Source organism: Anopheles merus, chromosome 2R (genome assembly GCF_017562075.2).
Source record: "Anopheles merus strain MAF chromosome 2R, AmerM5.1, whole genome shotgun sequence".
NCBI classification, from domain to species: domain Eukaryota; kingdom Metazoa; phylum Arthropoda; class Insecta; order Diptera; family Culicidae; genus Anopheles; species Anopheles merus.
Window position 1 is genome coordinate 6863494 of NC_054082.1, and position 24675 is coordinate 6888168.

The 24675-nt window shown below is 48.5% G+C and overlaps 5 protein-coding genes across 5 annotated transcripts; 3 read left to right on the plus strand and 2 right to left on the minus strand.

Moving 5' to 3' along the window:
• Window positions 1–4055: 4055 nt before the first annotated feature.
• Window positions 4056–5104, minus strand: LOC121590597 (outer dense fiber protein 3-like protein 2). The gene is made up of 2 exons (XM_041910402.1): window positions 4586–5104; window positions 4056–4522 (listed from the first exon to the last, which is right to left on the minus strand). The coding sequence occupies exons 1-2, from the start codon at window positions 5008–5010 to the stop codon at window positions 4255–4257; spliced, it is 693 nt and encodes a 230-aa protein (XP_041766336.1). The 5' UTR covers window positions 5011–5104; the 3' UTR covers window positions 4056–4254.
• Window positions 5105–5337: 233 nt separating this feature from the next.
• LOC121590208 (pyridoxal phosphate homeostasis protein) lies at window positions 5338–7341 on the plus strand. Its single transcript, XM_041909670.1, has 6 exons — window positions 5338–5429; window positions 5500–5639; window positions 6124–6336; window positions 6406–6562; window positions 6645–6886; window positions 7002–7341. The coding sequence occupies exons 2-6, from the start codon at window positions 5547–5549 to the stop codon at window positions 7077–7079; spliced, it is 783 nt and encodes a 260-aa protein (XP_041765604.1). The 5' UTR covers window positions 5338–5429; window positions 5500–5546; the 3' UTR covers window positions 7080–7341.
• Window positions 7342–10346: 3005 nt separating this feature from the next.
• On the plus strand, window positions 10347–11954 carry LOC121588193 (myosin regulatory light chain 2). The gene is made up of 3 exons (XM_041905874.1): window positions 10347–10483; window positions 11127–11348; window positions 11458–11954. The coding sequence occupies exons 1-3, from the start codon at window positions 10481–10483 to the stop codon at window positions 11869–11871; spliced, it is 639 nt and encodes a 212-aa protein (XP_041761808.1). The 5' UTR covers window positions 10347–10480; the 3' UTR covers window positions 11872–11954.
• Window positions 11760–17275, minus strand: LOC121588192. Its single transcript, XM_041905873.1, has 5 exons — window positions 16782–17275; window positions 14675–16619; window positions 14431–14602; window positions 13759–14364; window positions 11760–13685 (listed from the first exon to the last, which is right to left on the minus strand). The coding sequence occupies exons 1-5, from the start codon at window positions 16861–16863 to the stop codon at window positions 13020–13022; spliced, it is 3471 nt and encodes a 1156-aa protein (XP_041761807.1). The 5' UTR covers window positions 16864–17275; the 3' UTR covers window positions 11760–13019.
• Window positions 17276–17870: 595 nt separating this feature from the next.
• Window positions 17871–21568, plus strand: LOC121589819. The gene is made up of 4 exons (XM_041908996.1): window positions 17871–18385; window positions 18543–18950; window positions 19015–19239; window positions 20644–21568. Exons 1-4 carry the CDS (start codon window positions 18056–18058, stop codon window positions 20851–20853), a joined length of 1173 nt encoding a protein of 390 aa, XP_041764930.1. The 5' UTR covers window positions 17871–18055; the 3' UTR covers window positions 20854–21568.
• Window positions 21569–24675: the final 3107 nt, after the last annotated feature.

Here is a 24675-nt window from a genome sequence, read left to right on the forward strand (position 1 = left end):
TCCAGATAGTTTCATCACAACTTTACATTAATCTCTTTACTGCTCCATAATTTCATGCTAGGCCGTTTGACCTCTTTCACATTGATTTTCCTCATCCAGCTGGGTTCTATCAACACCGATCAACATCTCCCCTATCACCTTTTCCTCCCTCTGAAACCATCGCTCAATGGCAAATGATCGTTAATTAACAACCTGACGCCACAAACGAGCAAGTAACTGAGCGTTGGTTTTTTTTCGGAAGCTTAATGCTATCTCGCACGTATCCCCGCACCGATCAGTGATCGTACCGAGTGCACTGTACGCAAGGTAATGAGCGCGCACTAGCACGATTCCAGCCAGGCAGAGCCACAACGGCAGGACCGATTGCAGGACCGATAAGTGGCTGCGATCGTTTGAATGGACCGGGTGCAAAACCAGTGAAAATCGGGTTCGAATTCAACGGAAAAACCACAACGCGAAGAGGTGGCGCGAGCATAATACGCAATTCGTGATCGCCACAAAAAAAAACCCCTCGAATCATCCAACATCCGTGCAACTGCAATAAGAAAATCCATTATGCAAATGAGCCACCGGCCGGGGGTTTTTTTTGCGCTGCCACACTGGTGGTAATTTGTTGGCGCTTAGTTCGACGGTGTTGCCCCATTGTGTTGCGGAGTGTCTGATTGTTCACCGAGCTGATGTTACCCTTCCCTCCCCCCCCCTCCGCCAGATCCGGACCACATCTAATGGCCTGTGCCGAGGGAGGAAGCATTGTGCCGAAGTTAGAACCATTCAAGGTGGATCAACCATCAGCAACCAAACGGGCAGCACACATCAGCTGCTCCGTGGAACGATCGCGCCTCGGTACAGGAGCAATGAGAAGGAGTGAACGTAATTAAGATAAATATTAGTGTTTCATAAAGGCAGCCTCGACTTCGGTAACGAGCCTGCCGGGGCGAGCTCTCGGGTAGAAAGAACATGGTGCTGAAATAAACATGCTGGTAACGAGGCAGAATGGGCCGATTGCACGACATTTACCATCAAAACAGGAGTAAGTTGTCAGATCGATGTTTTGAGCGGTGCACCAGAATCATCAGCCCCCCTCCTCCTCCTCCTCCTGCGCCCCTTTTCCGACTGATAATGCCCTATCAATCGTGTAATTAATCATAATTTCGCTCATTCTCTTGTTCTGCCTTTGCATTCCGCATCAGAATGGTATGTGTTGTGCTCGGAAGAGTGTCTTTGTCCAGCAAGGGGTCGTGGAGAACATTTGACCGTACTTTAATTGCATCACGGATTGGTAGTTGGGATGTGCTTGGTGCCGAATCGAGTGATGATTGATTTTCGCTAACGAAGAGCGTAGGACTCAAATAAGTGGCTGCAATGTTGAAGATTCGTTACACACAAAAAAACTAAAGAAAGGCACGCATTCTTTCCGCCCGTGTCCTCGTAGCGCTTCAATCAAGATCAAAATCAATCAATAAAACGATAAGTATGGTCCATAAATTAACCGCACTGTTGTAGAATGTGCTGCCAAAAGAATGTGTTGCCTTAATTTAATTATCTGGTACCGTGGCATGCATGCAGCTCTTAAATAACCCTCAAGATTCCTATCATCATCAAACAGCAACCTCTCACTGCCACAAAACGGACAGCTTTCACCGGGCTGCGACTCTGCGCTGCGTCACACACCTGCGTCTCCACCCATCGTCGACACTGACATGCAATTGTTATGCAAAACGCCTGTCCCCTGATCGCGACTCCACCTTCAGTCAGTCGTCTTATCAACGACGATAGCAAATGATGGTGTAGCAGAGCAGCAAGAAGAGCAAACCACAAAACAGGACAACAACAAGCTCCGATCTCCACCCCTTCGGCCACGGTAGGGGCAATGCGAGAACAATAAAATATGAATTAATTATAAGGCCATTAAAAAAACACAACATGCACAAAAATGCGTATAATTAAATTTGAGACACAAAAACCAACACACAAACGGCGAAGCACACGTGTACCGCAAGCTCTTCCTACTGCTTGGGGCTGAAGCGGGGACAGTGGAGGGGTCTTCTCATTCATGCTAAATTAGCCGTGACGGAAAGTGGCCCGAAACAACAGGTACTACCGCCGGTAATGGATGATGTAAGTACAAAACACAACTTACAAGCAGCATGCGTCTTTGGAGGATCTTTTGGGTCGGTTGGATGAGCGGGCAGGGTGTTTTGCTGCACGCGGTTTTTTGTTCTTCCTGCTTTGTTCTACTTACAAGCCCGAATCGATGCACACGGCCGATGTACGCTCATTACCAGTTACGAACAACGGGGCAAAACTAACTGAACGCAACGGCGAGTAAACAGGTTGTAAAAGGGAGTCGGTCTGACCTTCCGTTTTGCTTTGGGACAATTACCTTTTTGGGGCGGTTCGATGATGGCTGACCGATTGATGAGGCAGATTTGAAGGGAGTGGAGTTGTTTTCATCATATACAGCTGAAAAGCGTTTAACAAATTCTATAAACGCTTTGGTCTTCGGGTTATTGATGCAATTTTGCACTGAGTGTTGCCTAACTTTAGGCGTTTTTTTTAAATTCCTTTAATCGCTTATCGCAAAACGCTTCAAGCACCGATGTTCCTACAGAAACTCACCACCACATCATCCCTGATGTCCACTCACGATCCCATCTTTTACGAGCAAACACTTTAGTAAACAAATTGATCACATCCTCAGCGTCTGATGGAGCTGTGTTAGCCCGCCGATCGTTAGCCCGCTTAGAAGCAACCGATATCTCACCCTCGGAGTGTCATTAATTGAGACATTACTCAGGGTTTGTGTGACGTCCTCCACGGAACAGGGTCGTCCAAGGCGGGCCATCATGCCAGCGGCCTACGCAAACCCGGGCCACGGTACGAGCGCGGGCGCGCTTTTGGGACCGGAGATCTTCTCGGCTTATATAAATATCTAATCAAATTAAGTTTTTATTGCATCTAATCGACTGCGCCTTATGCTACCCCAGCCGGGGAGGGAGCAGACGAAACGCAAGCAGGAAAAGCCATAAAGCGGTTCCATCCTCCGCCACCACCTCGCTTGTGCTTGTGTGTACTAGTAGGCTCCCCGAATTCTCCCCCGTGCCGTGCCATGCCGTGGCGGGGTGACGGAAATGATCGGCCATCATCATCAACGGCCGACGACGCGCAACAGCGCGGAAGGATATGGGTGGATTGAGTGAAAATGGGGTGTTTCCTTTCAATTCCTAACCTGTCTTTCCTGTCCGTGTGCGTTTGTTTTCTTCTTCTTCTTCTTCTGCTTCGCAGCCAAACCCCAAGAGAGAGAGAGAGAGAGAGAGAGAGAGAGAGAGAGAGAGAGAGAGAGAGAGAGAGAAAGCGAACGGGCAAAGAGACGAGCCGAGATTTTATTGCTTTATTGATATGCTCATGACATTTTTCATCCGGTGCGACAAGATCGATTCAGTGAATAACAAATGAGTGTGGCTTTTGGGTGAGTAATTTGATCCTCGTTATGCCGGTTAATTGGTGTAGGTCTTCTCTTTTCGCGTCTTCCCCCGTGAAAATGGTTCTCTGGCCCGTGGGCTTTGGTTTTGGAGACGGTTCGTTGTTTTTTTTTCCTCTTCTTTTTCGGAGGCCTCACGGCCGTTTCCGTCGCGAAAGGGGGCCATTTTACGCGCAACGCTGACGGTTGAGTGTGTGGGCCCCGTGGGAAGGACGGGTGTGATCTAATCGAGAAGTGAACCTGCGGGGCAGTTCGGTTATTTTTTTGAGAAACGGAACGAAAGGTGTGTAACCTCCTTCCTTCGGGAAGACATTTAAAAGGCGAGCCAGTGCCATTTCAGCGCTTCAGGTCGGGGACGTGCGGTGGGGAGCATGTTAATCGGCTGATCATTACACTGCGCAATCGTAGCACTATTGGCTTCTTTTCGCAGTTGCTTGCAGCAGGTAACTTGAGCTGATGACATTTGTGCATCCGCTTAGCCCTGGAGGTGTGCTTGTCGAGTGAGGTGCAGCTGTGTAACAAATGGGAACAAATATCAATGGGATAAGATAAATTTGGACTTTGAACGGTCAAGTTTCAGATGGGAGATTTTTATAACGATTTTTTATTGACCATCATTAACATAGGAAGAGAATGAGCCTGGGAATGTGGATAAAGTAATCTCATAGAATGCTGAACTCATTTGAAACTGGTTGAATTCCCTAAAAGATTCTTTCAATATTTGTATCGTCTCCTGGAAGACATAACCCTCATAACCCGGTTTACTCTAGAGTCTAACAATTGTCACCCGGTATAATCATTGGATCCTTCCAGTCTGGATATCTGATGCCAAAGCTGTAGCTCGGTGCCGTGGTGTCCATGCGCAGGTTCATCAAACCGTAGCGATTCGGGCCGGGATGAGGCGTCCGCTCCGTAAGATGCTTATGGCCAGCACGCAGCGTATAGTTCGGTGCCCGTTTGTGGGTGACATCGCGCGAGGTAGGACCGTACCTAGCCGGACCAGGTCCTTCCAGGCCGTGAATCTGCTTCGTATGCGGTCTCCTGAGGAAGATTCGATTGTTTTAATATTTGGAAAGAAAATACGTCACCACACCCATTACTTACATCGAGTAGCACGGAGCTTTGGTACGAGTCATGTAAATCAGCCCATCGTATCGATTCGGCGCCGGTATGATCTCCCGGTTGGGCACATCGATACGCTGGCCGAAGCTGTACAAGGGCGGACGTTTACATTTCATCGTCGGCACCAGATGATTGTTGTGCGCACCCGGGCCGGGAACGAGATCCGGCTTGCGCTCGTTGAGTCGGCTTGCGAGCGAATACTTCGGTTCCCGGGGTCCTCCAACGCGCGTTATCTTCTTCAGATCGTACACGGCCGGGCCGGGACCGAGCGTGTCGAAGCGGGTTTTAAACGCCGGCCGCATCGTGTACATTGGTTTGCGATCTTTCCGCGGGTCGTGTTGGTTGAAGCCGATTTCAGGCGGCAGACCGTAAGCCGCCGGTCCAGGACCTTTGTTCTTGGCACTCATTTTTTTGGAGGGTTTTCCTGAATAAACTTAAAAATTTATCACTTGCAATTTAGCGACCTCACACGTTCGTAGCCAATTTAAAACTGGCGTGGAAAGTGTTTTTGGGATGGTTGCTGCGATAAATTCACTTAGCGTGGTTACGGAGCTACCTGGATATGATATTTTAATTAGTATTAATGAAAATTTATATTAATGAATTTATTCATCTAACGGCAATTTCAAATCTGGCTGAAATGTTTCAACCGCAAATAATTCGTGAAAAGTTGCCGAATCTTTTCATGAAACGAACTCTTCAACGAGGGTGTATAAACTTGTCGCCACTTGTCAGTTTCAGGTTGTTGGTATTGTTGTTGTTTGTTTACAAATTGGCTTCCCAGCTGATAACAAAGCACAGCTTCCATCGGCCGTGCGGTAAAAGAGTAAATATAGCACAATAATTCCGTCGAGATAGCGGTCGCAACATTGTATAGCGATTGTCCTTCTTTGCAGCAAATCTAGAAAGTGCATGTGATATTGCCGTCACGCACGGAGCTTCAATGATACGCAAAGTGATGGCGGAGGTAGACGTAAAACTGGGCATCCGGCAGACGCTGCAGAAAATCGAGGAAACGTACAACAAACGATTGGCGGTGAGTAGAGCACATTCTGGATGTTTCGAAGAAACGGGAAGGAAAAACATACAACAACTCTCGGAAATTTTAGAATGTAGAGAAAGCATTACATACGGCTGGGAGAAGGTCACGCGTACACAGAATGATTACAAAGTAGCGATTACTGTAGAGTGGATGATTGTGATGAAAGGAGCGGAGTGTGGACATTTTATAATTTTATTTATTTTTTTCGTACAAATATGGCTAACACATAGTGGAAAGAGTACAAACATTCAATATATCGGGAAATTACTTAAAATTAAATTAATTTTCTTTCGTATTATTGTTGGTATTGGCCACATGCATATTCTGAATTGACCAATGTGCTACGCTTGCATACCATCTCGGAGGCAACGATCGCGTCAAAGCTGGCGCAAGATCATGCAAGATCACTTTTGAATTCGAAAAAAAAACCAACGAACACGACTGAACCGTTTGCTTCTGTATCCTTCTTTCTTAACAGCTCAGCAATGCTTCCAAACCGCTGCTGATCGCGGTCAGTAAGACCAAGCCGGTCGATCTGATCTTGGACGCATATTCAGTGGGTCAGCGAGATTTCGGCGAAAACTATGTCCAGGAGTTGGTGGAGAAGGCGAACGACGCCAGAATCCTGGAACACTGTCAGGACATCCGGTGGCACTTTATCGGCCACTTGCAGAGCAACAAGATCAACAAGGTATGTATTGCCTTGTACTTTGTGTGTGTTGTGCTTTATCCTTCATCTCTTTCTTCTCTCGTTAAACAGGTGATAAATCTTCCAAATTTACACATGATCCAAACCGTACACAGCATCAAGCTGGCCGAAGGGCTGAACAAGGCGTGGGAAAAGGTGAAGGCAGAAAACGCCGAAAAGAAGCAGCAGCTCAACGTACTGGTTCAAATAAACACCAGCGGCGAAGATGGTATGTAACGATGATTAATCCCAACGAAATGTGGGTGAATAACTGTGTGTGTGTGGGGGATGTTTGCTTATTGTTTCTGTAGAGAAAAATGGAGTCCAACCGGAGGACGCAGTCGGCCTGTTCCGGTACGTGCTGGACAAATGTCCCAATCTGAACTGCGAGGGTGTCATGACGATTGGTCGATTCGGACACGACTACACCACCGGACCGAATCCGGACTTTGGCACGCTGATGAAGTGCCAGCAAGATATCTGCAGTACGTTCGAGCGTGACCCAGCCGAGCTGCAGGTGTCGATGGGCATGTCGGATGATTTCGTGCAAGCGGTACGTAACGATTATGACTGCAGTAGCTTGCGAGATGGAAAACCATACCATGGTTGCGCTATGTATTGGTGAAATCAGTCGGCTGATACCTTTTCTTTCCACTGCTCTTTTGCAGATCGAGGCGGGCAGCACCATTGTGCGCGTGGGCAGTTCTATTTTCGGGGCCAGGGCAAAGAAACCAACCGATGCGTGAACGGCGAGCGATGCGATGGTGTCGGTAGGTGATGATGATGCGGAGCCTGGGCCTGGTTAATGTTGATTGTAAAGTGAATTTCACTCGCAGCCACATCAGAACACGCCACCATTCACAGCGCTGCGTTGTGGGTGTGTGTGTGTATGTATTTGTTAGATCAACAGATTTGCTTATTTTGTTCGCCGTACCAAATACCATACTGGCCACTGGGTGCGAGTTTGTAAAAGAGCCTGAAGGTGGTTGAATAAAGCAAATAAAACAACGACCCGCACGACATGTTATAACCGTGGTACGGATACGAACCGGCTGTTAAGTAATATTTGCCCGGTGCATTATAAAATCTGTTGAATGACTTGTATTCGCGCATCGTTATTTGTCCCAGCCCGCAATATCACAGCAGATACAGCGGCATAACCGAACGGGGTTGAAATTATCCACACAAAATGGCGATGAATCATCATCATCGTACGAAAGCTGCACCGTGTGTTTTGCTAGCCTAGCGCACGACAACTAGTCCCGCGACGAAACACACATTCCCACAGCTCTGTGTCTGCTAACAGAGTGGTGCACGCACGTAGGAAGAGTGCGGACCGGTCATGGGTAAAAATATTATTGGCAGTATTTTTAGCGCAGGAATGTTCTGCCCCCATCTGTGTGCACCGGTCGCTTCGCGCGAGCATCAATTTCTCGTTGGCATCAGCGGTTGGCTGTCCGCGTAGAGCAATGAATTTGCCTGCTTGGTTTTAGGGTGCCGGATCGTTGATTCCGCTGCGTCGATGTGCGCTGCAATACGTTCGGACGGTAGACGAACGGGCCAACAATCTGGAACTGTTTGCTGTCGAATTTTCACCAATTAATTCACCGAATTCGAGGAGCAGGAGGAGGAGGAGGAGGGTTTGTTGGACGATTTCCAGCTGCGAAAGGGTTCGATAGTTCCGTACCATTACCGTCTCGTTGGACACGATCCGATATAGATAAGGCTGAGAGACGATAGGCCAAAAGAGCAGCAGTGTGTGTGTGTGTATGTTGTTGAGGGGGAAAATGAATTTTGATTTAAACGTCCGTCTCCAATTGATTGCAAATCTGGCCGGTAGAGGCTGTAGTTTCGTGCCTTTAAATACATTTGCCCTGGTTGGGTTCATATTTTTGCAGCGACTTCGAATACAGTCACAATCTTTAAGACACTCGCTATATTTATACCGTACCGGGAATCTATCTCGCTCCTTCCCATCACTTTCTTGGCAAACAGTAGTCCGCCCATTCCTTCTGGCTTAAGGGTGATGTATGTTTATTTTCTACGTTGTACAGCCAATCGCGGTATGTTGTTTACTTGGCCGCTGAAATCAAATCCGAATCTTTCTGGTTAATGTCCTTCTAGTACGGGAAGGATCATTGCGAACAGTTTCGCAGCAATAATTGATTTTATATCAATAGATTTTTGTCTTCTTCGCCGACAATCGAGATGCTTGTTGGAACCGTTTCTGATGACGTGCGCTTGTTTGCCGGTTTCGTTTTGTCATGTTTACGTGCTAGGCTTACACGTCATGCCAAGGTCGAAGGCAAAAATATATACCCCTGAACATGGAATACATAACATTGGTACTTTTGTGCAAATGTTTCTTCAAACACTTGAAGATTGGAACTCTTGAATATCATTTGACTGAAGGCAAAGAACAAAAAGTGCCATCGAAAGAGCCTTGTTCAGTCTGTTTGAAAATGTCTTCTTTGTCAAATTCTTTCTTGTCCTTGGAATTATTTTGATGATTGATTCTTTTATTTCATTGTAATGCTTGGTATCAAATATGCAAAGGTGTAATTTAAAATATGGATTTAATTTTAAATCTGTAGTATCACTCTTGCTTATGTGAATCATTGCATTTTCTTGGAAATACAATTAAGTGATCGTAGTAAAATTGAGGAACGATTCTATATCCGCTTGCTATTTCTTTAGTTATTTAATAAAATATATTTTGATACAGTTCATCATCATGCAGTGATGATTTTTTGCTATGTTCTATAAACGATTCACCGCCAAAACTATATTTGTTCCATACTAAACTAGACCAAGAAGTCTTACAAAAAATGTAAAAATCTTTAAAAACCATTGACATAATTGGAGCAACACACAGCCAAAGAACACAAAAGAATTCGAAAGCAAAACGAATGTAAAAAGAAACCATACACTAGTTCAAAGAAAGTAAAAAAAGAAACAGGTAACCTAGCTGAAGGATAAACAACAGAAAAAAGCGAAATACAGAAAACAAAAAAGAAAACACAAAATATCTCATAATTTGTACGGTTGTGCTATGAATAAATCACAACAGCTTGGAAGAAAGAGGCAAAACTTCGCACACAAAATCCATCTGTTGCGTGTGGCTCATCCATAGAATGTTTTTTTTTCCTAAATTGAACAGTTTTTTCACCGTTCACTGTAACTGTAACGTTTTGAAAATTCGTACACTGTTAGTTTTTTTTCGTTTACATTTTTCCTGCAAGCCGGATTGGAATGGCGGCCACAGTGAATCTAGTTCAACAATACGGTCACCGTGGGTCCGGGGAGGGTAGGGGAGAACCTACCACTCCTTTGCCCCTCTCCCGGGGTTGCCTCGGGTCGCTTCCTGCCACTTGGCTGGTTGGTGTAAAGCCGTGAAAATTGTTATCCCACCGCAAAATCGCCCTCGCTTACGCACATACGGTTACAGGTTACGTGTCACCCACCCGAATGCGGGTGCGGGTGCCGAGTGTGGAGGAAGTGGTTGGATGCATGAACATTCGTAGACGTAGAACGAGTCTGTCCACGCAACACCGGTACGGTGGGAAATTTGGTTAAAAATAAATCCTCCGCAAGCCAGAGTTTGTGCGTTTAAAGTGTGTCGGGTCTAGATCCAGCTCCCCAGCGCACGACCACTAAACCGTCACCTAGAGGGCAGCACTAGCGGAGTACAGCGACACAAAGACCCCCAACGTACCACACTCATACTATGAGGCGGCCGTACGTTGAATCATTGCAAGAAAGGTGGCCACTGCGTTAGATGCTTATGCCGGTGTGTATGTGTGTGTGTATGCGTATTGTGCAACTTAGGGAAGCTGCAGAGGAGTATATCGGCAGCTAGTGGGCCTCGGTTTGCGCAAACGCACCGCAGCATACCTTACCCAGGGAAGCTGCGGCCGAATGTGAGCCCGTGCACCGTGCCGATGACTGCCTAATAATAGGCCTGCGCATAACCGGCCGCGCAGGCCGAAATATAAAAAGACTGTGTTTGTCGGTCGCCGAATAAGGCGAATAAGACCCGCCTGAAGGAAGGAAGCAGCCGTAGTTATCAGCGACGGCGCTTCTTTAAAATCAGTCGCTCACGAGCTGTAATCGAGTAGAGTCGTTCTAATCTAACCAGCTAAGCACCATGGTAAGGCACCGTTCTGGCGCATCGAGCTAAGACCTGCAGCAACACTTCTGTGTCGCACCAACCTGTTCATCGCACCGCAACGTGTGAAGGGATAGCGCGTTTCGGCGGTGATCGTTTATCCCGGCAGTAGAAGTATAGTGAAACAGTTTCCAACGTCTGAAGATCTGCTTGCAGTAGTAGCGAACAGTTGAAAGTAGTTACAAAACCAAGTGCACTTCACAGTGAAGAAAGAAGCTGAGTTGAAGCTCCCCTAAGAGCGAGCGGAGCTAAAGAAGCAAAGTTTTTGAGGGATCGAGATCCTGAATTTCCAATCGCTGATGTCGTGTGTGATTTTCCATGGCTAGTTTAACTTGAACGCTAACGAGCACCCCTGTGAGAAAGATGAACCACCCAAGATAGTGCGATGAAATCTTCTTGTTGCGCAACGGCGTGTGATGCCGTTCCGCACGCCTACCGTGGAGTGTGTGAATTTTCCAAGATCCAATTCTAAAAATAGTTACTGCCGAGCAGACGGTTTCGTAATTTCCCCCCCAGACTGTTGGAAACTTGTTTCAAGGATGAACAGAGTGGATGTTGTTGTGCTGTTAGGTTGGCATCGCTCTCGCATTCGAAGGTTCTGATCGATTCCCTTTTCCTCCCATAGTCTGAGAAGGAGAAGAAGGTCAAGAAGAAGAAGGCGTCGTCCAAGGATGACACCCCAGCAGATACCCCTGGAGCAGACACCCCGGCGGCACCGACCCCCTCGGACTCTGCGGCCGGCTCGCAGCGCGGCTCGACCCGCGGCTCGTCGTCCCGCAAGGCAAAGAAGGCCCCATCCTCGGTCTTCGTTCTCTTCTCCCAGAAGCAGATCGCCGAATTCAAAGAGGTGTGTAGGGGAGCCCCAAACGCGTTCATCTTGCACGATCACTAACGATGCGTTTCTTTCTATCCTTTCTACCACCCCCCCCCCCCCCCCTGCTCTGCTCTGGCTACAGGCTTTCGCGCTAATGGACAACGACAAGGATGGTGTCATTGGCAAGAACGATCTCCGCTCCACCTTCGACGCCCTCGGCAAGCTGGTGTCGGACAAGGAGCTGGACGAGATGCTCGGTGAGGCTACGGGACCGCTCAACTTCACCCAGCTGCTGACGCTGTTCGCCAACCGCATGTCGGGTGGTGGCCAGGATGACGACGATGTCGTCATCAACGCGTTCAAGGCCTTCGACACCAACGGCAAGATCGATGGCGAGAAGTTCCGCTTCGCCCTGACCCACTGGGGCCAGGACAAGTTCACCGAGGACGAGGTTGACGATGCATTCGATCAGATGGTCATTGACGATAAGGGCTACATCGACACTGCTGCTCTGATCGGCATGCTCACCGGATCCGAGGAGGGAGAGGAAGAATAAATTTTATAATTAAAAGCCAAAAACAAAACCAAAAAACTAACCTAAAAAAAATCTAAACAATGAATTCTGTTTATTTTGTATAACTACCTTCGTTTCGAAGTTCGTCTTTTTTTTTTTACTATACACACACACTGTCATTCGATCGTTTTTGTTTTGCGCCTATGTTTTGTGTTTGTAGTTATGTTTGTGTTCTTTTTTTTATTGACCTCGGAACATTGACCCAAAGAATGTTGAGCCGTGTGCATCACCACCGTCACTGGTCTAGGTGACGGAGGGTTGTGAGATACAATGGCCACAGTGTGTCCAGATCAAGGAAGAAAAGATACCATCAACATGAACATTGATAGCAACAACAACATCAACAACAACAACAACAACACCAACAACATCATCATCAACAACAACACCAAATAAAGATCGCGAAGCAAACACGTTTAATGGGACAGATACTAAACCAATAGAAGCTAGCATTAAGAAGATAGAATGTGAAGAAGAGCAATTAAAGAACATCAGGAATGAGAGCAAAAACCAAACAACCAACCGAGGCCAGTTTATTTTATTTTGCCACAAGGTGGCTCCTGCTGCTAGCTCAATCTATTTTTAGAAATATTCGAGCTCTTGTTAGGGTGATGTCTTGTTAGGGTGATGTCTTGTTAGGGTGATGTCTTAATATAATTGCTTCTGAGCAATGCATTAGTGTCTGAGAATGTCAACAATTGAGGGATAATAGAACTATCAACGTTTTATAAGAGATCTTGGAAGGGATGTGTGTAAGTAGATCTACTGATAAGTAAAACTGGTATATATAGTTAGGAAAATCATGTCTTGTTCTATTTTTAACCGGATTTCTAAGAAAACTCTCCGTCTTTTCCACAGAAGTGTACAGACAAGCTCCAAAGTTCAAAGTTCAAAAAGTTAAAATTCATAGCTACTGAAGCTTGTGCACGAAGAAGCATACATTTAGGCTAACGTTAAATAAAGCTCTAACTTCATTTATTCTATCCCGTTGATCTTACAAACATGGAAGATGAGTGTTTGGACTGTTTCCTGTCACAGGCTCGAGGAGCTATCTATTTAAAAATAATTGATTTAAGCGCAAAATCTAAAGGAACATGTACAGGGTGTGCGCAATAAGCGTGCTCCTACAACTAAACCATAGCTTGGCTAAATAATCTCACAAACGCCAACGCTAACAACACCCCCAAACCTGCAGGTAAACTGCGCATCGAACCACTACTTCCGAACAGCGTTTTTGCGCTCTTTTCGTTTGGATCGCGCACCCCACACGTTCGGTAGGAGAGCGTCCGCTTGCGCTTGCTATTATCGTACCCGGGGATGTAGATGCTCGGCGAATCGAGCCGCCCAACCGCGAGCAGTCGCGAAAAGTCTTGCTCTATCTTGTGCGCGGCCGGTCCCTTGAAGTGAACGATCATTTGAATGCAGGCGTCATTGTGCAGCGACTTGGTGCTGCGCGAATCGATCGCCAGCATCCATTCGGGCAGGCCCATTACGTGCCGCACGTCTTCGAGAAACTGTGCCACCACGAAGCGGGGCGGTTTCTTCAGGTTAATGTACTTCACAATGTCATGATCGGGCTCGATCTTGGCACAGGCGAATCGGTGGCCCGAAAACTCGGCCCCAAAAATGACGATCGACCGGCCGAGTGCGCTGACCGTACCTTCCAGGGGGAAATTGCTGTCGGTAAACACCTGCCGCCGGCTACCGATCGAGATGGGACCAAGACGGGCGCCTACGTCGCCTACGTAACAGCGCAGTGGATTATCCGGTCCACATTCTTGCTTGTACAGCTCTTGCTATAAGAAGGAAAAGATATTTGTTGAAATACTGCTACACTACCAAATGAAGCGAAATGCTAAGGTAACTTACATTTAAAGGATCTGCTAGCTGTGTGTAGTAAGGGTTCCACACATATCCCGCCGCTACACAGCGCGTTTCCACCTGCTGAACGGTTGCATCCACGCCGACTGGGTTCACCCAGATGTGCCAGTTGTGGTTGTGCGTCACATTGCGGTCATGCTTACCGGGGTAGCGCAGCTTCACCTCAATGATGGTGTCACTCTGGCTGTTATCATTACCGATCAGCTGCGTGAACCGTATGTACCCGTAGGCAAAGCCGGCCGGATGATGAAACGATGCAATTGCTCGTATCTCACGCGCCTCGTTCGGACTGTATCCACGCTCCAGTGTACTGCAGGCCCAGCGTCGGTTCTTTTCCTTTTTGTGCACCACTATCGAACGGCCGATAATGCTCTCGTACCCGAACAGTGGTAGCCGTGTGTCATTGTACGTCTGCTCGTACATGGTCACTCCATCCAGTGTTCCAAACTTGCCACTAAGATCTCCGAGCTCGTACTGATCCGTGCTGCCCATTGCCGGGGGTGGTGATTGTTTGGGCTCAACGTTTCTTGGATTCCAGTGTCCGTACACGGTGGAGTCTTCGCACGGGAACTCTAGATCACCTTCTACGGGGGCCTGTTGTGTGGAGGGAAGTTTAGTAATCGATAATACACGAAAATATTATGCAGACTCTGTACTTACTACATGCACATGGTAGCCACTGTTTTGATCTAGTCCCTTGAAATCAACTTCTGCGTTCGTAAGATCGTACTCTGATTGCTGTACCAGCTCCAGCTTCCCTTTGATCGTTAACAAATCACCATTGGAGTACCAATCTCTGGCGACTACCTTTCGGCGATGATATCCTCCAATGCTGCAATCAAATGATAAATAGAATCACAAAATTTTCGACTAACATCGTAAGAGATCACTTCCAATAACTTACACTGAACAGGCAAGACGCTCACCGCGCGCTTTCGGTCCGTTATCATCAAAGATTACCAACGATCGGCCAAGAATGCTAGCTGGTCCACTCAACGGCAGATTCACGTCGATAAACATTTTCCTACTAATCTCCGTCGCCTCTCGCTTATGTCCAGCGATTGCCAGTGCTCCCAGCCGGTTCGAAAGATCACCAACCCGGCACAACTCTACGGAAGACCCGGTACAAATCTCTTCCCATCCTTTCCCCATGAGTGGGGCAGCCTTGAACGGATTGTACACTCCACCAGCACTCACGCAGCGGTTCTGCCAATCGTAGAAATCCTTCCCCGGCGGTTCATCCGTAATGGCCCACCGATGATCGGCCGTTTTGTTGACGTTCGAGCCGTCCGCATGGATCAGATACTCGAAGATGACGGCCGTCTCCGACCAATGTTCATCCTTCACCTGTCGGAACAGGATGCGACCCACGATGGGGTACCGGTACAGGACCTGGGCCGTTAGAATTGGCAAGTGATAAGGCCGATTGAACTCGTACAGCGCCACCGTACCACAGGCCCACGGGGCTTCGGTGATGTTTGTTGGCAGTGTTCGGTTGTAACGATGCACGGAGAAGCTACGGAAGGTGATCGCGTTCGGTCCTTGAAGAGGTAAAAATGTGTCCCAGTAAAGTCCGGACAGTTCCGCACTGGAACCGGGCAGATAAAACGAATGCGACTCTTTCTTGTTTCTATTCAGCAGCTTTCCACTCAGATCACCGACCGGATACTGATCTTGCGTACCATAGCCAGGCGGTGGCTTATCTTTCTCGGCAATTCCGGTCGGGTTGAAGACGCCACCACCTGTTAGACAGTAGCGTTCCTCCGGACCTGCGTAAGCTTCCAAAGGAAGCTGATTGATCCGGAAGCTAGAGACATCTTTGGCGTAGTTAATGTTGGCCGCAGTCTCATTGCTGGCCGCTCCGAAGTTGGCCTGGATCCACGTAGGCTCGAACCGGGATCGTTGAGTAAAGCGCATATCTCCGCGCATGCCACCGCCATCCACCAGAGCGCGAGCTGTTCTCGGCTTCTGGTGTCGAATCTTGGCACAGGCCAGAAACGTATCCGGATGAGTTGGATCAAACACCACGACGTACAGCTTGCGCGACGGCCCATAAAGATCGCTCGGCAGCAGAACGAGCTTATGGTCGTGGAAGAGCTGAGGGTACTGATTCTGCCGCGCGTTCGTCGTGATGCGCAGTGGACCGACACGTCCATCAATGTCACCGATGGCATTGCCCGCGCCGCGATTTTGTGGATCAAACACCAGCTGCAGCTTGTTACAGTTTTCTTCCGCATTCTGTGCCTCACTTTCAAAAATGTCCGTCACGTAAATCTTCCACACGTGCTCGGTGTAGGCTGGGCTGCCCATCTTCCGCGACTGATCGCGTATGTGGAACAGGTTGGTGTGGATCAGTGTGTCTGAGTGGTTCGATTCCTTTGCCGCCAGCCAGCGGAAATAGATGGACCCGGTGATGGGGCTGGAGAAGCGTGCCTCGGCCAGGTGGTCCTGCGAGCCATCGCGCGTCACAATTGTCGCACAGATGCGCACGTTTATGGTCGGATCGTACAGGACGAGCGATTTGCCCCACAGGCCTTTCTCGCCGGTAAGCGAGATGTCGTTCAGCCAGGTGGTCGACTCATTGCCCGGCAGCATCAAATAGCCCAAGTCATCGTCGAACGACCACAGCTGCTCACCGAGTCGTGCGAGCTGGCAGCGCTCCTGCGGATCTACGATCGTGTAGTCGACCGGCAGCTGGTAGACGCCCCAGCTCCACGCCTGTTCCGGATATTGGAGCGTCGTCTCGAGCTCGGATGCAATCAATACCTGCCGGTCGTTGTGCTGCGAGAAGGCAATCTCTCCATGCAGTCCACGCTGGGAGATATGCGCCACCAGGTTTAACCCTCGAGCTGCAGACCGGAAGAGAGCAATAGGAGAAGGGAGAATGGAATATCAGAGCCGTACATTCCATAGGCCTCAGTCATGCGAAGCAGAAGCAGAAAACGCGGGCACAGAAACAGCTAACGTGGCACACCGACGTCAGAGCGCGCCACTCTTGACCATTCACTTACCTTCACCAACCAGAAGTAGCACCACTACGGACAGCAGTACAAACGAGCGAGATCTCGCTTCATACGCGTTCGAGAGCTTCATGTCTTTTGCACTGTTTTCTGCACACCGGTGTTAGTTCACATTTATGTAACAAATGTTGCGAGCTTCACCTGGTACACCGATTTCGCTATTGTTTTGCTACCAACGCCCCAGAAAACCGGCCCCAAAGTGACAGACACGGGCGTCACACGATCCGCTTACTGCGTGCAGTGTTTGCTTCGATTCTCAGCCGCAGCCACAGTCTGACTCACCCGTACGGTGGTCGGTGACGGATTGAAAAGCCTCTCTTCGTACCGTTCTCTCGGCGGGCTCTCCGGCTCACACATTTTGCTTGTTGCGTGCGCTTTCTCTCCGCCTTGGGACGGTTTCTTTTCGCGCCCGATCGTGGACTTGATCGCCGAGACGGAGCGCGTGCTTTTTCGTGCGTAAAACCGGTTCTTCTGGTGTGGAGGGTGTGATGGTTGTAATAACGTGGAGGGTGGTTTTGTTTTGGTTCCTACACTTTCTTGTCGATTTCGCTTTGGCCTGCTTTTTCTTCCCTGTGCGGGGTTTCGAGAAGCGTTACGATGCGTTAGCTGCTGTGACGTTTGCAACGGTCGTTTTGAAAAGGGAAGTTCGTAGCACGTGGTGTTTGAAAATGTTGAAAAGGGAAGTTCGTTAATTTTGTAAGACAAAAGTAATAACGATTTAAAAACAATTTTAAAAGTATACCAACTGGTTCAATGAAAAGAAAATAAAAAAAAAACATGAAAAAAACGTTATTCCCAATTTTTCATTTTTCCCCGGACTGTGCAAACAAACCTCTGATGTTATTTAAACTGTAAACTTTACTATTAAAATCAATTAACTTTGTGCCTGTTGCCTTCAATTAAGCATCTTTCAAAGTATTGTTTGTAAACAAGAGCACGTGGTACCATCCACCCCATGCCCTTTGCGCCGAAAAACAACCCCCAGACGGCGACCAATTGCGCGCATGCGTTCCCAAACCGTCTCTGTCACCGCTCTCGCGAAATTCTCGCACCGCAAGCAATACAGGAGAGTAAAATATCGACCCGTTCCTGTCGTTTTGCGTTCAGAATTTTCTGTCACATCAGCTCGCCAGTGCTGTGGTGTTGTTGCCCGTTCTTACGACAATATTCGAGTTACGTGTGGCATTCCATTCGACGATCAATTAATACCCCGGGGACAAATCAATTAAGCAGTTAAGGTTAAACCACGACAGGCAGTGCCAACCATGTTTCTCCGGGTGCAGCTGCTGGCGTTGGCGCTGGCCGTGACGCTGGTGCAAAGTTCGAGCGCCTACTACAGCGGGCCGTTCCTATTTTGGGGCCTGGACGATCTGAAGGACCTGCAGAGCCCGGCCCTGGCCGAGGTGGACGACAAGATGCTGCGGGATCTGTACTCGAACGCGGCCGCGGTGGTGGTTTTTCTGCGCAACGGCACCACCAAACTGTCGGCGGACAGTTTCCCCACGTTCAAGCGGATCGTGGAGAAGTACGAGTACATGTACAGCCCGCAGCAAATGCTGAGCTCCAATCCGCTCGATTACAACGTGAACGCTGAGGTAAGCGAAAAGTGCACTGTAGTGCGTGGTGAGAGCGAGTGAGTGAGTGAGAGAGCGAGAGAATCTCATGTGACCTCATAGATGACGCTAGTGGCGTTGACTGTATGCCAACTTGTGATGGGATGTTTTTTTTGTATGTGTCTCTCCCTATCCGCAGGTTATCAATCTGGTTGGCTCACCGTCCCAGCAGGATGTGGAACTGTCCGCACTGTTCCGCGACTCCACCGAGAACTATGGCGAGCGGAAGGTGCTGGGCATACTGGCCAACCAGTGGGAAGAGCCGCACGTACTGCACAAGCGTGAGGCGAAGGGTGGCGATGACCTCTACTCGACCAGCACCACGCCCGGCAGCCCGACGGACGAGCCGGAAATTGCCGACTCCCTGTACAATGTGCCCGGCAAGGCGATCCTGTACATGACCGGCCCGCCGGTGCTGAAGATGCTGAACGATTCGGACGAGGGTGAAACGACGCACGTGCTGGACAAGCACACGCTCGCCACGTACGATGCCCGGGAGCGCGAGAGTAAGATGATTGTCACCTTCAAGGTGGACGATTCGACGAAGGTAAGGATGTCGCTTGAATAGATCATGCAGATCTGTTCTAATGACTCCATTTCTATCTCACAAGCTCACACTCAAGTTCCGCTTCGATATGGATGCCGGGTACTGGTCCATGTCCAAGGTGGACGTATTTGTGATGGACACGAAGAGCAAGGACGGTGCCAAGTCGCTCGATACGACGCTGGAACTGGAGGGTAAGGCTCCGTACGCACCGCTGGGCGCATCGTACTCTTGCGCCCGCCAGCTGGTATTCCGCAATGGCACCACCATTCTGACGCTGGAGAACATTCAGGTAAGCGGGGGAAAAAAGATAAATACGATGCATTTGTGTAATCAATACACCCTGCCGTTGGTTGTGTAATGCAGTGATGATAGGATTTTAATCAGACAACAATTGTGCGTGTTTATTGTGAGAGAATGGCCAAACCTACCACACCCCGAAACACGTTACCCTACTTGCAAGTAGGTGATTGAATTTACGCTTATAATTTACCAATTAAATCTCACAAGCATACCCATACGCATCTGTACGTTGGGTTGCTGTTTTGTTTGTATGTAAACAAACGACTCGACTCGGCGCTTCATGGCGCCCGTTTGTGATTGTTGCTTCTTTCCAATCGGCCATCCATCTGCACGTAATGGGTGATGGTGGTTGATGTACTGCATGATGAGAAACGGCTGTGTCTGAAGAAGATGAGCGTAGATACAGCAAAAAAAAAAGCAGAGAAAAACAACTAAAGCGATAGGTGAGAAAAGAAAACTGGAGCAATTGGCTGGGGTCTCTGAGTGGGTCGCAGGTGTAATAATTGTGCATCGCGCCTGGAATGCAACTGGCATGTGACTCCAAGGCGATGGTTTCGCAGTACAATGTAAACATCTTTTTTTATGACTATTTTTATCAGAACGCATGTGACGCACATAGCGGTAAGAAATGTGAGACGATCGGTTTGGTTGCAAAGAAGCGTTGCTTGGTACTCTATTTGTACATCGATTGTTCATTTCTCCATTAAGCAATGTCCCGGACGAGCTGCATTCAAATAGGATTGCCTTATGTTTGAGTGCATCACCTCCAAATTGCACCAATTGGTGGAGATGACATTAATCTTTTATTGTGCTATCGACAAGCGGGCTAGAAAGTCTTCACACTCAAATCAACCGCGCACGGTAAACGAGATAACAAACTTTGCATATTTTATTGACATCGTTACCGTAAAAAAAACCCCAGCTTTCTTTCGCGTTAGCCCGACTACTTAAAACCGCTTAACAAGAGTTGTAAAATCAATCAAAACTACTTTCCGTTCACATTGTGCGAATGGTTTGCCCTAGGAAGAGGGGCAGACTTCGTTCGCCCGATTTGCGTAACCGAAGGCAAAGACACCATCAAAACTGATCTCACCGCGCGCGCCATCGACTCCGCGGGCCTATATGTGTGCCGGCGGTACTTCATTAGCTCGAGCTCAAAATGCTCAAATTTAAACTCATAATAAAAAGAGACCCCACCCTCGTGTCCCTTTCGCGGGCACTAAGCGCCAGTCGACTGCTGAAATCGGCACAACGTTACGCAACATTTCCGCAACGATGGGGACGTGAAATTGGGCAGCGTTTTCCGTGTTTGGTGGGATTTGTTTTGGGGTTAGGTTTGGTGGTTCCTGTTTGCGAAACGGAGATAATAACAAGCCGCTTTGTCATTCCACAGGTGCAGCCGGCCCTGGAAGGGAAAACGAAGTTTGACAGCGCCTGGGACTGCGTTGGGTTCACCACGGCCCCGATCCTGTCCGGCATCTTCGTCACGTCCTTCATGCTGATCGGGCTGACCATCGCCATCATCGCCATACTGGACATCAAGACGCCGAACCGGTTCGAGTCACGCACCGGAAAGCAGTTGACATTCACCGTGCAGGAGTAAGTCACCGGGACGGACAGCGGTCACTTTCTTCCCACTCCCCTTCTAAAGAGTGTATGTGTGTACCAGTGTTAACCTTTAACATGAGGTGCTGGTGTGAAGAGATGCGACCTCGTTCAGGTGACGGACCGGGATGGCTGGAAGGTATGTTAGGCCTCATGGTTTGACCATACAATACTGTGGCACCGTTGGAGACAGGTTAGGAAATCAAACAAACAGGTAGTACTTGCAAGTGCACAGTTCTCATCTTCAAGATCTGCAATGGCGAGCCGGTTCCTCCTCTCGTGTGACTCGATACTACTTACTCATTTTAGTTGAATTCCCAGGTTAGTTTCCAAGCTGAGTGCACATCCGTTCCGTGTGCGTGATAGTTCGATTTAATTTTTGGTTTTGTTAGGTTAGATATTACTCATTGATATTACTGAATAAGGCAACTGGATCAGGTTCGAACGTTGCCGAACTCGCAAACGGAGTTACGGTCATATCTCTAAACACGGACGTTACGATTACAATGTTCCACCGGCTCCACAAAAGGGCTCGGTGTTGCTTCATACTGGAACTGGAAACGCAACACGGAAGATGCGGGAAAATGTTAATGTAAATGTTTCGGCTAGCTTAAGCGTGCAATAAATAACTTCTCACACACCGGTACAACACTCCAAACTAGGTGTCGCGCTGTTTACGATTGCTCAACGCATTGCATCCACGCTAATGTGTGCAAAGAAGAGAGTGAGAGAAAAAACACAAAAAAACACAACAACATCAGATCCAGTAGCTTTCTCTTTCAGGATTTTCTTGCGAATAGGAAAAACGGTCCCGATCGCGATCACCTCTCGATCTGCGCTCATATGCGATCGATTCCCTCACATCCCACACAAGACGAAAACGATGCGAGATGGAAACGGGTTCACGTGCGAGTGCTTGAAAGTGAAAACTCGTCTGTTTTGTCAGCAGTCGGAGGCACCACACGTCACCGATGGTGCTGGCCACCTTACCCGCCGCGCTGCGTGATAAAGATCATCGCGCCCGACATCGATGGTGGTCATCAAAGGGAGATTAAGGCGCGAATCCCTTCTTCTTCTTCGTGCTAGCAGCGTTCGCTATCACCTGCGTGGCTCAAGTGTTTGCGATCACCTCGTCGAATCGGTTCCTTTTGTGGAGCCCGCTGCTTTAATGCGTCTCGCATAGGGCACTCGAGATGAGACAGGCACCGGGTTATGAATATGGATTTCCAAAGCGACCGGAGGAAAGGTGAGCTCTCATGGAGCGGTGTTGCATCGGCAAAGTTCAACAACATGCATTGATCGTTAGCTGAAGGAAGGGGGAAGGTTTGATGTGGGTTTTTAATATCATTACCTGTCAATGTGCATGATGATCGGCTTCTCGTAACGTTTCTCATGCGATGGGCAGAGGAGGTTAGTTATCGAGATTCCCGTGAGATTTGGATCCGAGTGAATTGATACTGATGTCGGAAGAAAATTATGATTTATCTGCCAAGATCTTTTATGATGAAATTCTAGCAACACGATTCAGTTGCTTAAGACCATGAGACTGCACACCTCCAATACATGTTTGGACATCTTTAAGTTACGAGAAGACTCCAACTCCAAGCATTTGAACTTTGCTTTTCAACGTCAATTAACCCCACATTAGTTGGAATGCAACTTAGAGATATTGAACCATTCAAGATAGTGCTTGTGATAATATCCAGAGATATTGCCTCAACAATATCAGTAGAGAAATTCCTGAAATGAAATGCATGAGTACTTGCCAACAGACAGCACCTAACCGTTGTGAATGTAATTTTGAGGAATATATGATACATGGGGCTTAGGTCATATGATTAGCTAATCATCAAGCAACTACCATTCCATCTTGATAAGATAACCTCAACAAAATTTGTTCCAGCATATGTAACATCCGAAAGACCTCCTGTTGCTATTCGGCGCTTCTTCTCGCTGCTATTCGCGAGCACCTCAGCTAATACGATAATCACAGACCGCAGGACCTACCTGTGAAGATAAACGACTTGGCTGACACCATGTTTACGAACGACATTAGAGAGGTTATGCAAAGTGCGTCTCATTAGCATTAGGGTTCCGCTCGTCCGCCTATCCGACCTCACGGCTCCCCGCCGCCAACCGAATCTCACACCACCGAGTTCAACAGCCCAGACGATGGACCCTTCCGAGTTATTAACTGCATTCCGGCACACGATCGTCCGGCACACGAGCTACCGCGTTGCATCGCCTTTCGCTTTCGCTGCGTGCAAGGCTCGTGCAATTCGTCGATGCATCGGCGATGCATCGGCGATGCCTGCCAGCGGGTCGGTGCAAAAGGTCGGCCCTCGAGCTCCCGCAAGATGAGCGCGGTTGCGTTAGCAGCCCGAACGTCGTCATGTGAAAGTGATTTAATTACCGTCGCCCAGCCCCGTGTAGCTTCTCCGGTAAGATCTGGCCCCTTCCCGTCCCGTGGACTGGTCCGATGCTTCCGTTTCGGTCGGTGCGATCGTTTTGTACCGCCGGTGATAAAGTGCAGCCTCCGCGATCGATAAATTTAATTTACTCCTTCCTCTGCCGGTGATGCACGGGGAAGGCCGAAGAAGTTTCGGAGTCGTTATTGACCGGTTTGCGAGCGGCACGGAACGGCACCAGCTCTGCGGTGGCTGTGTGTGTGTGTGTGTGTGTGATGCAGTCCTTCGTCTCATGCGTTGCATGCAAATTCCTGCACGCGTTGCAAGTGCATGGGCAGCGCATGGACAGCATCTTCATTAGAAGCGTCATGTTTACAAGCAGTCATCGGTGCGCACGCACTTGTTTTCTTGAGCGCGAACCGGCGATAACGCGCTACGAATGGCCGCCCCGCGGGTCAGTAGCCGACACACAAACACACACACACGGCGACTCGTTTGGCACCGGGTGCGAGAAATGTGCATCCGAAACCGGGACCGCGGCTTTCCCCGGTGTCGGTGCATTCAAATGTTCACCCCTCAGCTCAACGCGACCTGCGCGGCTAGGGTGATTATTAGCCGACAGCGAACTAATGTTATCGCTAGGGGGCAATTAAATTCAATCAATCTCGCCTCGGTGCCTTTCGCCGGGCGCTCATTACCACTGTGGACTGTGCTGGCCCGTTCCCCAGCACCGGATAAGCCATTCTAGCCTAGGCATTTGCCCGTTGACTTCGTTTCTCTATCTCGCTAAATCGATGCCCCGATGGATTAGATGTTGGAGGTTAAGATCCCATCCCCGAGCGCACCTCGTAGAGAGTCTACGTGTGCGAGAGTGGAGTGAGGAAGATTTTTAAAGTGTTGCAGGCGACGAAATTAAGGTTAGTAGAGGGGCTGAGAAAAGGGTTATAAAATTAATTCGAATCACTGATCGGAGGTATTTTGGGGCTGATTGACGATGCTGACGGTAAACAGACACGGGACGCGTCGAAGCTGAACTAGAAGGTTAATGAGGAGCGAAAACGCGACCATCCCGGCAGAGATGAGTTCGGTCCCGGAAGGGAAAGGCTTCGTCGGCCCTAATGCATCTGCTGGAAGCTTTTATTGATTTGGAGCTGGGTGGAATGAATTTGGAGCCTTTTGGTAGCTCCGATCGCGGAAGTTGAGGTACACACAAATGAGCAAATCGCATCTAATGAGTTAGCGAATTTAGTGAAGTTGGTTAATGATTGTTCTAGTTGATACGGTTCCGGGCGATTAGCTTGAAATGTTTCCCACTCAAAGAAAGGAGCTTACGAATGAGAATCATTTTGTAATTTTAATGCAACATTAATTTTAATACCTGTTAATCTATGACCAAAGGTGCGGACACTTTT